The following is a 14708-nucleotide window of genomic DNA, read 5'->3' as shown; positions in this document are numbered from 1 at the left end:
TGAGTGCTGCTTAGCTGAGGCATTTTTTCAGCTCCCCAGTACAAGCAAGTCAGTGACATACTGGAGCAGGTCCAGTGGAGAGTCACCAAGATGGCTGGGGGCTGGAGAACATTGTTTGCAAGGAGCAACTAAGAGACCTGTGTTTGTTCAGCCTTATGAAGCAAGGGCTCAGGCAAGGCAACTGCATAGGTTGCAACACAAGGTATTCCAATTAGATACACAGCAAAAAAGTTTCTACCATAAAAGCAGTCAAACACTGGAATCAGGTGCCCAGACAAGCTGTGGTTTCTTCATCCTTGGAGATATTTAGCATTGAACTGGACAAGGACCTGAGCAACCTGATCTAGTTGTCCCTGCTTTAAGCAAGGGGTTAGGTCAGAGACTTTAAGAGGTCCATTGCAATTAAATTATTCTTAGTTTCTGTGGCTCTTCTCTAGGGAGGAGGGTAAGCAAAGTCTCAGAGGTGAGCAGCTGCCTGCAAGGGTTAGGATGGAATAACAGAGTGCCATGCAGCAGCAAGCTGCAAAACAACCCAACAGCCCCAGCATCCCTGTCTGGCTCGTGTGAGGGCCTGAAAGATCCTCTGAGCCACCTCCGTGTCTCACCTGTGCCTTGTGGGAACTCTGTAGGTGAGCTCACTGGGAGTCGGGTCTCGCTCCAAGCATTCATTTAGTGTGTCCAAGGAAAAGAGCCCCCAAAGGTGCTGCTTGCTGATACCCCTGGCACTGCCTGCTGAACAGGCATCTATGATGCAGAAAATTGGGTAGACGCCTGTTGCTACGATGCAGCAGAGGGGCTGCTGCTCCTCTTTTGTGCTCACAAGACCTGTAGCTTGGGAGAGAAAGAAACACCAAAAAGTAGTCCTGCAACATTAAGGAACCACTGTCTGGGACAGCAAAACAGAGAGAGGCCCTACGTAGACCAAAGAAAGAACAGGACTTGTACACAATCTTTTCTGTGGCAGCTTCTGAAAACCTCTAAACCACTGACTTCTAGTTGTACCTTGAGTTCTGCATTGAGAGATCACCAAAAGACTACGGATGTGGTGCTTTTAAGCTGTGCATTTACACAGTTTAGTTCTGCACTGTGTGAAAATCCCCATTTTTGGTTTAAGCCTAGTCATTTTATGAAGTGCCCCTTGTTTTCACACTGAAAAATTGTAAACAGTTGTTTGTATTTTTTCTTTTCCATATCAATAATGTGGCATTGCCATTCTCCACTTTCCAAGCTGGAAACTCCGTCTAACTAGTCTTTTCTTGTACAAACACTGTTCCCCACCTCTGAACATTCCTGTTGTCCCTCTCCATGCCTCTTCTAGTTCAACTGCAATCTTTCTTGTACAGGGACCAATCCAGATCTTCAAAAAGGACCTCAGCAGCATAGGACTGGTTGCACAAAGCTCTCAGAATGTTTCAAGACACATTGTAAAAGGCCATGATCATGCAGAGGAGCAGAGAATTTGGCAACCACAGCGGCAGGAGACTTGGAGCTCTCCCTGTCTGTGTCTCACGGCTCATTCTTATCTAACCCCAAAAGGTGCAGCAAAAGGGAGACAGCATGTAACATCTGGCTCTGGTGAATTGCTCAGCACAGGGATTTCTTCAGGCAGGACTCATACACTGGAAACTGTGCAGCTCAGCCTGTTATGGCACAGTCTACTTGGTTGGGAGGGAATGATTTTGCCAAAACACCCATCTCTCACCTGTGAGGGTGCAAATAGCATATTTGATTGACCAGGTGTATTGCAGCCGACGAGCTGGCCTGACTGTTACGCGGACAAAAGCTTTCGATCTTGCGGGGATTGTCCCTCTGGAGTGTTCCAGCTCTAATGCTGTAGGAGAAAAGATGTGATATGAGCTCTGGGCATCACTGATCTTTCTTACACCACATGTGTGTTCAGCACACAGCTACCCAAGCCTACCTGCGCTCAAGCCACTGCCCCTCCCCATGCCTAATCGTTAGGACCAGCTTCAGGTGTTGAAGTTGGGATTTCCAGACTACGACTGTAGGCAGGTAACTGGGAGTACCCAACACTGCCTTTGGCAGGCAAAGAGCAGGAAACTTCCCCAAAGAAGGTCCTCTAGAAAGGCAGCTAAGGGTTCCACACCACTATCTCTTCTGAGAAGCTCCTTTGTTTAACTCTCTTCTCTGCTGAGAAATTGCATCTTATTCTAAGGTCCAAATTGGTCTAACTTCAATTGTCAGGCTCTGGGTTATGCTTTTTCCAGCAAGACAGAAGAGTCACCTGGAGTAAATCCCTGGAGTAAAGCAAAGGAGCAGACTCTTCTCAGTCGTTGAGGGACCTCTTCCTTCAGTACACGCGTAAGATGATGTAAATCACATTCACACACAGTGTGCTCACCCTGCTTGCATTGTTTCAACAACTGCCCTTTACACACCTCCATGCAAAAGCACCTTGATATCCTTTGCAAAGTGCAAGCACCAACACAGGATTACGATTGCCATTTTACCAGTGCTGTGCTCGGTGGCATAACCCCCTCTGACTTCTGGCTATCTTGTTTCTACATCCCAGTGTCTGATTAGCCTCTTTACCACTGGAATGTAAGGGGAGATCATGCAGTGAAAATTCTTTCAGAAGAGACTCCTCTATTTTGTCCTACTTAATTACATGTGCTTCAAGATGGATCTTTGAAATATAACAGTGTTGTAGCCCATGAAAACAATTTTCTTCTGTCCTTAGTAAAAAAAATCTTCCTGCTTTGATTTTGCTCAAATTTACACACATGCATGCAAAAAAACCCCGCTTTTGAACAAAAGAACAGCAAAGATATTTTTGATTAAGTGATGGGAATAGAAAGCTACTTATGTTTGCAGAAAAAAATTTTGCAAAGTTAACACAACAATGAAATGTTTCTACCACTTGCACAGCACAAAACAAGCTGCTTTGCTGTACCCACACACAGAGACTATCTCACGTCTTCTCAAGCATACTTCTATCATATAAAACACGGGTACCTTGAGGCACCTTAGAGAATCAATGCAATCCAGCCAGCAAGCAGCCCAACGTCTGAGTGCAGGCCAGAATGATTTTGCAGAAGAGAGGGGAAGGCCAAGGCCCTATCCCATGCTAATTCCTTTACAGTACCCAGTGGATCGCTGCGGATCTCCTCAGGGTCACAAGGTCCAGTGATCAGCTGTTCCACGCTGAGGATGTACTTCAGAGAACAGATCCCATCATTTAGCAGTACAACACTGCAACTTTGCACATCACCAACCAGAACGTTTCCAAGGTCCAGGTGCTCCTTTTGTGCCTGGAATTCAAACCCACCGTGCAAAGGTCACTGTAACACATCAAGCATAGCAGTCAAGAGTAGCCACCACTAACCTCACCATGTGCCAATCCCTTGGCATGCACAGTGCAGTGCAAAGGGTTCCCTACTTTGTTTAGGACCTGTTATGCCCTGAGACATGTTGGAACAGGGTTGCAAGGGGCTCAATTCCTCCTTCAAAGGCTCTCTCCTACTGCTATTTGGGCTGTTGGCTGGGTAGGATGCAGCACGTCCGGGGCAGAGAGGACAGCATCTGGCCAGCTGAACCTGGGACACGTCTGCCTGTCCCTCCATGACTGCGTTAAAAGTCCTCCTCTCTTTTGGCTAGTCATCCACTCACATGAAATTTACAGTGAGTAAACACCCCTAAGACATTTTTTCCCATCCATCCAACATGATTGATACTGGGCAATGACTTACAAAGTATTCTTTTATTTAGCTCTGGTTCCTTAGAAAACCTGCCTGAAAATGAAGGTGGCTGCAGAGATCTGCAGATAATCGAAGGAAAGCCAGGAGAATGTATGCTGGCCACACCACTTTCACAGTTACATTTGCTACACTTAAAAATTGGACTGATAGCAGAACAAGTGGAGAAGGAGAGAAGACAGAAGGAGAGGAGAGAGCTAGGGGTCCCAAGGACCCAAATGGTTTGCTCAGTTCGGTCTGGAACAAAGGAGTTGAGAGTGATCTCAGAGAATTCAGGCAGGTCATGTTTGAACCGGCAGGATGTTTATATCGTGCTGTTGCCTTTAGGCTGTCAGAATCCACTTTGTCATCTCCACTGAAAGCACGTCTGGGAATTTTGCTGTAAATCCTTATTGGTTGTCTCCAGTACAGGTTGTGCAAAAAGGAGAAGCCCAAGACCTCCATTCCACCCTAGTACCCCTCCTACTACCCAGTGGGCCCCAGTTCCTTACCTTTATGGTGCCCACCGCCCCCTCTCCAACAATCCGTAAGGTGTAACGGACACTTTTGGGAGACACAGAGTCTGGGCTTTTCCTCCTCACGAACACCATGGCTCGCAGCACATACTTGGTCTCCTTGTCGGGACTAAAAGTCCACTCCTGAGCCTGAAATCACAAGAGGGAAGGAAAGCGCTTACCGGAGCTCGAGGCCAGAGCCAAGCCGATACACCACAACGGCTGCATTCAGCACGCAGCCCCTTCCTCCGTTACAGCTGACCTAGTCCTCTACAGAGAGCTCTGGAGACACTCTCGCTCCAGTCCTCCACTATCTCTGCCTGCGTCAAAGGCTCATCTTGGGAACGCATGTTCAGATACTCAAAGCCAGGGCGTGGAGATGTGCTAGTCCTTGCCACTCTCAAAGAGCACAGTAAAAGCTTAGAACCTGAATTTACAAGTGGAAGAATGGCAGAACATCATAACAAACCTTCTTGTGCTCCCATTTGTCCTCCATCTTTTAACATCTGGTGCTCGACAAAGTTGCTGCTGTGTTAATGCCCAGTCTCACCCAGGTATCATTATCTAGTGCCTGTTTAAGACCCATCTGGTCCTGTAGTCAAGGAAGATGTGATCATGTTTGGGCAAATCCACATTGCAGGAACCAGCATGACTGCAGATGCTGACTAGCAACCCAAGCTAAGACACTGACTGTTATTCTACAACTTTGGCATTAATGACCAAAAGATTGGCAGCCCTCACATTTCTGCTCTGAACATTCCACAGCGTACTGCAGAGAGGAAAATACAAGTTCAGTAGAACCTGAACTTACCATGGCTTCATAGGGCTGGAGGATCCCTGCAGCGGGGCTGACAGACAGGATCTTGCTGTCAGACTGATGGATCTTCCATGTGAAAACCATGGGTAGCCTTGTGCAGTTTTTTATGGTATACATTCGTGTAGAGGAGGTCCCTACATAGACAGGCTTGAAGTACAGATTTCCATCACCTTCTAAGAGCAAGAGAAGGGACTCTCCACAACTCCGGAGAGCAATCTCCTGTGGAATTAAGGGAAAAGTAACAGATATTAGCCAGAAGTCTCAGCTACCTCTGGAGGGGCCTTGCAAAGATGTTGCTCCTTACAAGAAAGAAGCAAGAACAAACCGAGTCTGAAGGAGGAGAGGAAAGACTCTAGGCTGAGCTGTCAAGAATGCCCCTGAGCATAGTATAGTACATTCCAGAAGATGGAAACACAAGGGAACAAGGGGTACAGGATGTCTGGCACCACAAGCACCTTTAATCTGCAATGTTGACCCCACCTTGGATGTTTAAAAAGTTATTTCATTTGTATTTCCAAAGGAAAAAATCCAAACTAACCATTAGTAGATATAAGGACAAGGAGATATAGGACAAGGGGCAATGGATTTAAACTGAAAGAGGGGAAATTTAGATTGGATATAAGGAAGAAATTTTTCACTCAGAGGGTGGTGAGGCACTGGAACAGGTTGCCCAGAGAAGTTGTAGATGCCCCATCCCTGGAAGTGTTCACGGCCAGGTTGGATGAAGCTTTGGGCAACCTGGTGTAGTGGAGGGTTTCGCTGCCCATGGCAGGGGGGTTGGAACTAGATGATCTTTGAGGTCCCTTCCAACCCTAACCATTCTATGATTCTATGATTCTATAACAGAGGTCACAGTACAAGTCGCTGTGAAAAGAGAAGACTACAAAGGAACAAACCTTTCTCACCATCTTCTTCTTCTCTCTCTCCTACCTTAGTGTATCCAGGACAAGAGTTCAGCTCCAAAGGCAGGATATGCTGCTTCGAGACCGTGTTAACAGGGCGAGTGGAGAGAAGGAAAATCTGGTGGCCTCCTGGAATGATGTGTCCTGAGCGAGGCTTGACCAAAACAGAGGGACAAGCAGCTTGGTTCACACCGAAGGTTATCAGTGAGGTGCCAGTGTTTGAGAGCAGCATACTGCAGTAGGTGTCAGTGTTAGGAGCCACAGGAGGAAAAGTCTGGTGGAGACAAGCAAGAAGGGTTGTTTGCACTAGGTCTAGAAAAACAGCTTAAAGAAAAAGCTTTTGTCAGGTTCCAACAAGTACGATCTGGAGCCTATAGAGAACTCTGTAACTGCACCTCTTCAAGGGAAGAAAGGAAATTAGCCAAGGGTACACAAAGTATGGTCTTTTACTTTCTCATAGTGGCCCTCACCTTTCATAGGCTCATGGGATCAGTGAAGCTACTTTATTTATGCAATGCTTTCTGTTCATCCAATAAGTGAGCTGTTTGCTGGGACCTGGAGTCTTTGCATGGATAGTGACCTCCTGGATTAAGAATTCCAGCAGGCTAGAATCTGCTCCAGTTCATGCATATCAGACATAGGCTGAGTGTCCTGAACTAGCTGAGGAAATTTTCTAAGAGGCTCTCAAGACAATTCTTACTTCTCAGGGTCAGATCTCACTTTACCTCATAGCAACAACACTTTCTCATGCTACAGAAACAGCAGGGACAGTCAGGGAAACTTCCACTCTACCTTGCAACCACTTCTCTTCCATAAATGTGGATTCTGCATGCTGCCCTCCACTTGCCTAAGAGCATGCAGAGTGTCTGAGGCTCCTGGGAGGGGACTAAGCACCCTTGTTAGTGCCTACAACTACTTAAACAGAAAGAAAGGAGATCCCAACAGCTTTCTTCTCAGAGCTAATGAGATGCTCGGTGCAACCTGACACACTGGGGGCTGGGAAGCTAATGCAGGAGAAAGGGCATCCTACTGTTTGTACCAAAGCAGAAGCCTCCACACCGTCAGAAAACACCTAAGCCGCATCTCAGGACAGTGCAATAGGAGGCAAAGTAAAGACTTCAAAGGTAAACACTGAGCATCTCTGAAAAGATCCAAACATCAAGCAGTTACGCACCTTGGGGACATCCAGGATGTACTGTGGGATGAAGTGCTCTCGTTCTGCTTCATACGTGTGTGCCCTCAGCCTGACAGTCAGGCACCAGGATGGACAGATGGTGGCATCCTCTTCAATGTTGCTGTAGTGTCGCAGCACCTGCGGGCAGCAAGGGACAGAACAGAGTGCATGCAGGAAGGCAGTGTGGCAAGGTGCCTTCAAGTGCATGTGTCATCACAAGCAACAGTTTGTTTCAATGGCATGCCTAGGGTTGGGGAATTGCCTTTTTCAGGGAAGAAGGACTGACCAGTGCTGGATGAGGAACATGAGTGCTGCTTTCTCAAATAGCTACATTTCAGACCCAAAAGACCACTGAGTGACTTTCAAGCAGAAGGCCCTATCCAAGCTATCCTGTGATACTACAAGAGTTGCCTTAGGGAACGAGAGTCTACAGACACTCTAGTTCAGTTTAAGATACTCGCAGGTGCTAAAGTTAGCATTTAACAGTGAGTCACTGAAAATAATCACCTATCCTTTACCTGACCCTAAGAACCTCCTGACTCCAAGGCTACTCCCAGATACCCTCCACATTGACTTAGAAGGGAAGAAAATGCAAGAAAAGCAGTGAACAACATATTGAAGATCTCTTTCACCTACCAGGAAGTTTCTGGGTGCTAAAATTGCAATTGCAGCCTTGTGTGATGTGAATCCCACGTCACATGGAAGGAGAGGCTGCAGTGATGTACAGTGCCCTCAGCAGCTTTACTTGTGGAGGGCCAGACGCAAAAAACAAGTTAATGCTCATCACCCAGGCCCCACAAGCACCTTTGCACAGGCTCCCACCTATGCTAATAGCGTGGTAATCCACAGTAATTCCTCCTTCAGTGAAGCGCACGTTACTTCACATTTACTGGGAGTAAAAGCAAGTGTAACTGTCCATATGCATGGGCTATGGCTTGCTTTGCTCATTTATCTTTGCCAGGACACAGGTGAAGGAGAGATTTTAACCCACGAGTATATCAAAACAGCGGCCAAAGGAGCTAGTAAAGATGCCAGTTTGCCAAACTCAGAATAAAAGGTGCCATTTGAATTTTAACTCCTCCAAAAGCCTTTAGCCTGCAGCCTCTTGCCAGGCCCTCTCTGGAAACTGGTCCTAGTAATTCCTACTAACCTTGTAGAAGGCAAAACCTTCCAGCTCCGCTGCATAGAGACTGTTGAGCTGAGTGGGTTGGAAAAGGACACAGAAGGCTGAAGTCTTCAAAGGTGGGATGTCACAGATTTCAGGGCTCACTTGGAAGGCACTGCCATGGCTTGGAGTCCAGGCAACAGTGATTTTTCCTTTGGTGTGGTTGGTCACACAAAGAGGAAGCGGTTCTACCTTGCGGAGTGGCACGCAGCAACCAAAATCGTACTCCCTGGGGCTGACACTAACATGAGGGGGAAACAAGGCCAGGTCGCTGCTTACACCATCGCAGAAATATTCAGTCATGGGGTTGGCTTCGAAGTATTCCTTGGGAGGCTCGTCCTGAGGGATCTACAGGACAGAAACATCTAAGTGTGAGCAGAGGAAGCGTGCCTGCGGAAGACACCAGGCACTAGAGTCCTGATTGCCTTCACAAGCAAGAGGGCATGCAAGGTGCACTTCAGTAACAGTTCCCAGGACAGCTCAAAGTCTCGGCTTCAAGGAGGCTACTGTTTGTAGGCCAGTTCTCAATCTGAAGCTACATGAAACAGAAGACGACCCTGTGATTAGCTCAGCTTAGAGGCTGAGCTTGGGTAAGAACCAACTGATGCAGATAGTGTTGGTGTGTGCTGGGAACATTAACAGCAGCGATACTAAAGAAATTGGTCTGGCACCTGCAAGTCCTTCTAGATCTGTCTGGCCTGTGCAATAGAAGCCCAACATCTGCAGAGGATAACATGGGAGCATCTTAAATTCCAGGGAGGGCAGCTCATACCTTGGGGGGCAGCATGAGGGCTCCTTTTTCATCCATTTGCAACTTCCCACCCTTCAGCATCACACTCAGGATATCAGGGGAGTAGAAGGTCAGTCCCCTCACCATGTTGGTTCGGTACCAGGAAAGGTGTCTTGCCTGAAGGATGGCTGGCTTAACTATGTCTGAATGGCAAGTACCAAAAAAGTCTACATACATTGGTTCCTGAGAAAAAAAACAGAACAGATTATGAGACATAAACTGCCCTTCTGTGATTGCTTTGAGAGTTACACCATCCTAGTACCTCACTTCCAGAACTGTGCCTGGGAAAGGCTTAGCATCTGCAATGTTAGACTGCCGTTTACTTTATGTCTTAATGGGGTCCAAGAGCTTTCTTAAAACTGAAGTGAAAACTGAAGGCACTTGGTGCACAGCTGTGCAGCTAGATTTCACTCAGAAACCTAAACGGACAGGAGCCACTGAGGATGCACTCCACCCTGCCCAGTAGTAGGCATTACTGACTGTCCACATCAGTCCTCTACTGCTGATAGGAATCTGCACCACGGGGATTCTGCTCAACAAGAGCCCAGGACAGATATCAATGGCAATGCAGTGGGAAAAGGGGCTACTAAGTGAGAAAGATCAGACCTGGTGGGTTACATTGGAAGATCCCTCTGAGCTATGACAGCAATGAAACCGCCCTTTGCCTCTCGTACCTGATGATGGACAAGGCACACAACTCTGCGGTGATAGCTGATGGGGTGAGTAGGTCCAAAGGTCACCTTCAGCGCTAGTGTTGTTGTGCCCTCCAACACTCCACAGGGGCGATCCAAGGAGAACACACTCCCTCTGCCATCAATATCAAACTGGTAATAGGCTGGGACATCTGAGCTGTTGCTGATTTTCAGTGTTTGCATCAAACTTTCCCCAAGATTGATACAGTTGAAGTCCACAGAGTATTGGTGCAGGGACACCGAAGGACCTAGCACAACAACATGCAAGACAGATCCTGGATCTGTCATAGCTGTTTCTGTCAACATGTCACAAGCCACTGCTGCACTTAACTGATCTTCCCAAACTGGAATCACCTTGTCAGCAAACCCACCAGTCCTAGCAAACAGCTGGACACTCACTTCCAACAGTCTCACATCTAAGACAAGTATAAACCCCAAACGGTGCACCAGAGACAGCTTGGATCCCAGCAGAAGGTAAGTCTATGTCTGAGGGCTGTGACAGTCCCTAGTCCTTCCCCAAGCACTAGCCCTTCCCCTACAGAGAGAACCAGGGAAGGCTTTCACTCAGGTACCTTTACATGAGCCAACCACCTTCAGGACAGTCTGTAGGAGGCATCCAGCAGATTTGATAGTGAAATAGTCGGTACTGTGCTCTCCTACAATCTGAGGCTGAAATCGTATGCACAAGACCAGCTTCCCATTGGCGGGGACAACACCACAGGACATATCACAGGAGAAAACATGATCTCGAAGCAGAGTATCCATTGCTCTTTCTATCCTACATGGCGCATCCACCTGCAAGCAGAAAAGGAATAGGTTAACGAGGGAGCCAACAGGAGCCAGGATAGCTCTGAATGCAGGACACACATCAGTGAAGAACTGCAGCTTTCAGCAGAGCTGAGCACCACCCAGAACACCAAGGCTACTGCAGCCCAGCACAGAAACACTGGGCAAACCTCTGCCACCCTGTCCTGCTGAGGCACTGCTGACAGCGAGCTCCCACCATATGCTTAGAAGTCAGTAGGCTGCAGCAAAATGTCTTGGTGATCTTTGGGGTCGGAGTGTCCCTCCTGGTAGGGGAGAGGATGGCTCAAGGTGTCCCCAAGGGCCAAAGTAGTCTAAGTGACTGCTGTGACCAGGAGGACAGGCAGGCAGATAATTTATTTTTCTCCACCCATGGTTCCACCTTATCTGGGGATTTTCTTTTCACAAAAAAATAAGACTGGTGCTCTGATGCCTTCCTCAAGCCCTTCAAAGAAGGGACTGGTTCTTGCCTGAGGATGCTGAGCACCATTGCAGTGTGAATAACAACAATACTACAAATGAGTATGTCTTTGCCACTCCCGAGTTTCACAGCCTGTGGATGAGCCAGCACTGCTGTCATCCATGTCAGCAAGCTCTGAGTACATCCAACTTTTAACGGGGCTGAGCTGTCGCAGAGAACAAGGAGCTCAAATGCAGCCCACTTGACGTTGAGAGCAATTCACCAAGTTACAGTTCACTGAGGACAGCAGAAAATCCGTCAGTGCAGTGGGAAGAAGGCAGGAACTGCCATCCCATGCTGCAAATGGATGAGTTGCCAGCATCGTAGCTGGAAGGCAGGAGGCAAAGATGAATGGCTTGGTTGGTAGAGGAAGGCTCCTAATCTCTGTTTTATTCATATTCCCACTTGGGTTATTTTCATAGCATTAAGGGAGATACTCAAGACCGCATATTCCAGGGAAACGTGCCAGCATGCCAACTTCTCCCAAGAGGTAGTCTCCTTCTCCACATACCACAGACATGTTGAAGATTTCTACATGCTTCTCCACAGTTGTCCCCGCTGGCACTGATCCAAAGCACAGTACATCCCGAAACTTTCCAGGCTGTGCACCTTCATACTCTTCCCCTGTCACACTCACTCGCAGGTAGGGGTATTTGGCTGTTAAAGGGAATAATATACTTGGTTAAGAAAGAGGGGTGGAATCTCCATCCTTGGATATTCAATGCTCAACTGGACAAGCCTCTGAACAACCTCAGATAACTGAAATTGGATCTACCTTCAAAGCTGGCCTCAATTTGAACCAAATAAGCTCCCTTCCAGCCCTTATTTACTAAACTCAGTCACATCTTTTGTCGGTAGCCATAGAAGGCACTTCAGGCAAGGACTTGCTAATGAAACCATTGTTTGTTCTAGCTTGCATCCAGAAAGCTTTAGAAATTTCCCTCTGGCTCTCTGTCTAGCAGGGACAGACAGGAGAGACTGAGTGCAGACAAGACCATGAGTTTCTGGAGGTTTTTGCATGGTGCCAATGAACTCATCTCATTTCTTCTCTTCTGTCAACTTCTGCAGGCTTCAGAAATGCTAGTTTGGCCAAAGCATGCCCCAGGGCATATTGAACCCTGTGTCTCTTCAGATCACACTTCCAAATTGGCAAAAGTACATTAGAGAATTTCACAGGCCACTTTCAAACCATGGGCTTCAGTTGCTCATCAGCGTGTTGGGCCAACTGTGGCACAGCCTCAGAGCACAGCACCTCCATGTATCCCTGTGGGGTACTATTCCACAGTTAGGGATGAAACACACTTCTTTGAGTGTTTCAAATGAAAGAAAGACTCACCCAGGGCTTTTAGCTGGATAGTCTTCTTTTGTTTCTCTTCCCCTCCAAACCAGCATGTTGCTGCCACATCATACGACACAGCCACCTTGGGTTGGAAGACCACCTTCACCATACACTCAGCACCTGGCTTCAGCGTGCCACAGTCAGGAATCATATAGAAAGGGCTTGGTGTCTCCCAGGCAAACATAGTAACAAGATCACTAGGAAATAGAAATACGTTTTAAGTAGACGACAAATGGATCCTTGCTGCCTGTGCAATCGCACATAGGATGGACCTTTTCCAATGGAAATCCCAATTCAGGTAGGATGTGAAGCAGCTGATGTTGAACAGCAGAATCCCTAAAGCATCTGGCCAAATACGTGATGCTGGGAAGAAATTAGTCTCTAGTCTCTGCAAACACTCTGTTCACACTTCAATGAATCTTAGCTATCACACCTAAGAACTTTATTAATGGCCATAAAATTTCTGAGCTTCATCATGTGGTAGCAAACAAATCAGCTCCAGAATGAAGTATTTGCTTTTCCGGTATCTAAATTTGCTGCTACTTAATTCTAAATGAACATTTGTTCTTCTGTTATATGCCCAGGTGGGAAGAGGGACTTGACTGTTTTCCTAATACCTCATTCAACTCTCCAGAACTCCCTTTGCTCGTTTGATTTGTGCAAAGAACATGACACACCATCAGCTTTTCATATTTTATTGATTCCAAGCTGTGTGTTACTTATCATCCATATTCTCCACCACCCTGGACCTCTCAGTCAGCACAAATGATTTCTCTAAGGGCAGAATGAATCACTTGAAACGGTTTCTGGCTGATACTTTGCCCTGCTTAAGGTATATGTGCCCTCTGTCCTTCTCACCCTCCTATCACATCAGCTGACTGCTTCAGGGAGCACAGGTCGTTTTCCAACCAGTAAAGGTTATTTTGCTCTCACTGTAAACGTTTGGAAGTATGCTTCCTCCTTGCCTGGGAACTTCTTCACTTCACTCCTTTCTACAATACTGCCTGAATTACTGTCCTTCCTTTATTAAAATAGGGCACTCTTTGGTAACTGGGAGTATCTCTCCTCATAAATGATGACTCCAAGCCACGGAGTACTGCCACTGCTTTGGGCAGCTCCATGAACCTAAGAGCAGGCATTAGAGAGACTCTCCAACTTCTGTATTGCCTGCCTCTAAATCCGAAAGGTCAGCTCAAGCATTGGCAACTCCACTGCCATCCCTACAGCATTCCTGTTCCAGGGCAAGAGAGGCCAAGTCACAGAAAGACTAAAATGTTTCCAGCTCATCCCTCCCTGCTCGCTCTGGTCAGGCTGCCTTTGATTAATGAGAAGCCCAGGCCCCTCCTGTGGATGTGGGATGTTCTCAGTGGGACACCATGCTGGTCCTCAACTACTTCCTGGACGCGAATAGTTCTCAGCGTACGCTGGAATCAGAGAGATGTGAGGTGCCAAAGCATGCCCATAGTGAGATCTGACCTGTACTACCATTTCTGCTGCCTTCACTGCTGTTACTTCAGAGGAGGCAGAGGTCTGCTGCCTGTTAAGGCAGCCAGCGGACCTGACAACAACTGAAATGAGCTGCATTCGTTGAAGAGTCCAAGAGGGTACCAAAATACCTGACAAAATAGAAAGAGAGTCTACCCAGCCATATCTTACTCACCCGACGTTGCGCACAGGGAATGTTGTCTCTGTGACATCGTGGACAGCACAGATGGGCAGCTGGACAGTAGCTGGGAAGGACAGACAGAGGCGTGGAAGTGCAGCACGCAGGGTGACAGAGAACTCACCCTCAGCCTTCTTAAAACAGATGCTGTCTTCATACTCCCTCTGCACAGAAAAGCAAGGGGAGACAGCAGTTAGCTGGGCTCCATCTTGCAGGTACTGCAGCTCCACCTATGAACATCCATCACCTTCATCTCTGCGAGAGTGCTGGGAAAAAACAGCAGCAGCGACAGAAGCACCAAGCAAGGCCTCTGTGCAGGACAGAGAGCACACAAAACACTCAGAAAAGGCTGAGTAAGGCAGTGAGTAAGGCACTCAGGCATGCTCCTCACTCTTGTCAGGGACCATACAAACACCCTCAGAGAGAGCAGTTGAAGACCACATTTGTGTCACCTGGTTTGTTTCAATGCCAATGGATTTCTTTCAGTGTTTTCAAGATCCCAATTCAGCTTAACTGAAGCACATATAACCTCTCCTTGAGCTCCACAGGCACAGAAATATTCAAGTGTTTTGTCATTTAGAGGCCTGAGCGGATAACACACGACTTAAAGATGCAGCGTTGACAGCACCCTGTAGAAATAGTCCCAGGACATCTGCTAACCAGCCAAGATAGAAAGAATTGCAAGATACCTG

At 47.3% G+C, this 14708-nt stretch overlaps 1 protein-coding gene across 1 annotated transcript in view; it reads right to left on the bottom strand.

Annotated features, from left to right (window-relative positions):
- Positions 1 to 14708, bottom strand: part of CFAP65 (cilia and flagella associated protein 65) — a 32506-nt gene that overhangs the window by 15541 nt on the left and 2257 nt on the right. The window contains 14 exon segments of the mRNA XM_086616157.1: positions 606 to 831; positions 1703 to 1831; positions 3107 to 3272; positions 4208 to 4360; positions 5022 to 5246; positions 5958 to 6203; positions 7104 to 7241; positions 8254 to 8616; positions 9041 to 9241; positions 9733 to 9998; positions 10323 to 10545; positions 11526 to 11671; positions 12351 to 12550; positions 14014 to 14180. Of these exon segments, the coding sequence (XP_086472283.1) occupies positions 606 to 831; positions 1703 to 1831; positions 3107 to 3272; positions 4208 to 4360; positions 5022 to 5246; positions 5958 to 6203; positions 7104 to 7241; positions 8254 to 8616; positions 9041 to 9241; positions 9733 to 9998; positions 10323 to 10545; positions 11526 to 11671; positions 12351 to 12550; positions 14014 to 14180 (2849 nt within the window).

This window comes from Tauraco erythrolophus, chromosome 8, assembly GCF_009769465.1.
Source record: "Tauraco erythrolophus isolate bTauEry1 chromosome 8, bTauEry1.pri, whole genome shotgun sequence".
NCBI classification, from domain to species: Eukaryota; Metazoa; Chordata; class Aves; order Musophagiformes; family Musophagidae; genus Tauraco; species Tauraco erythrolophus.
The sequence above is the reverse complement of the archived record's forward strand: the minus strand, read 5'-3'. Positions and strand labels throughout refer to the sequence as shown.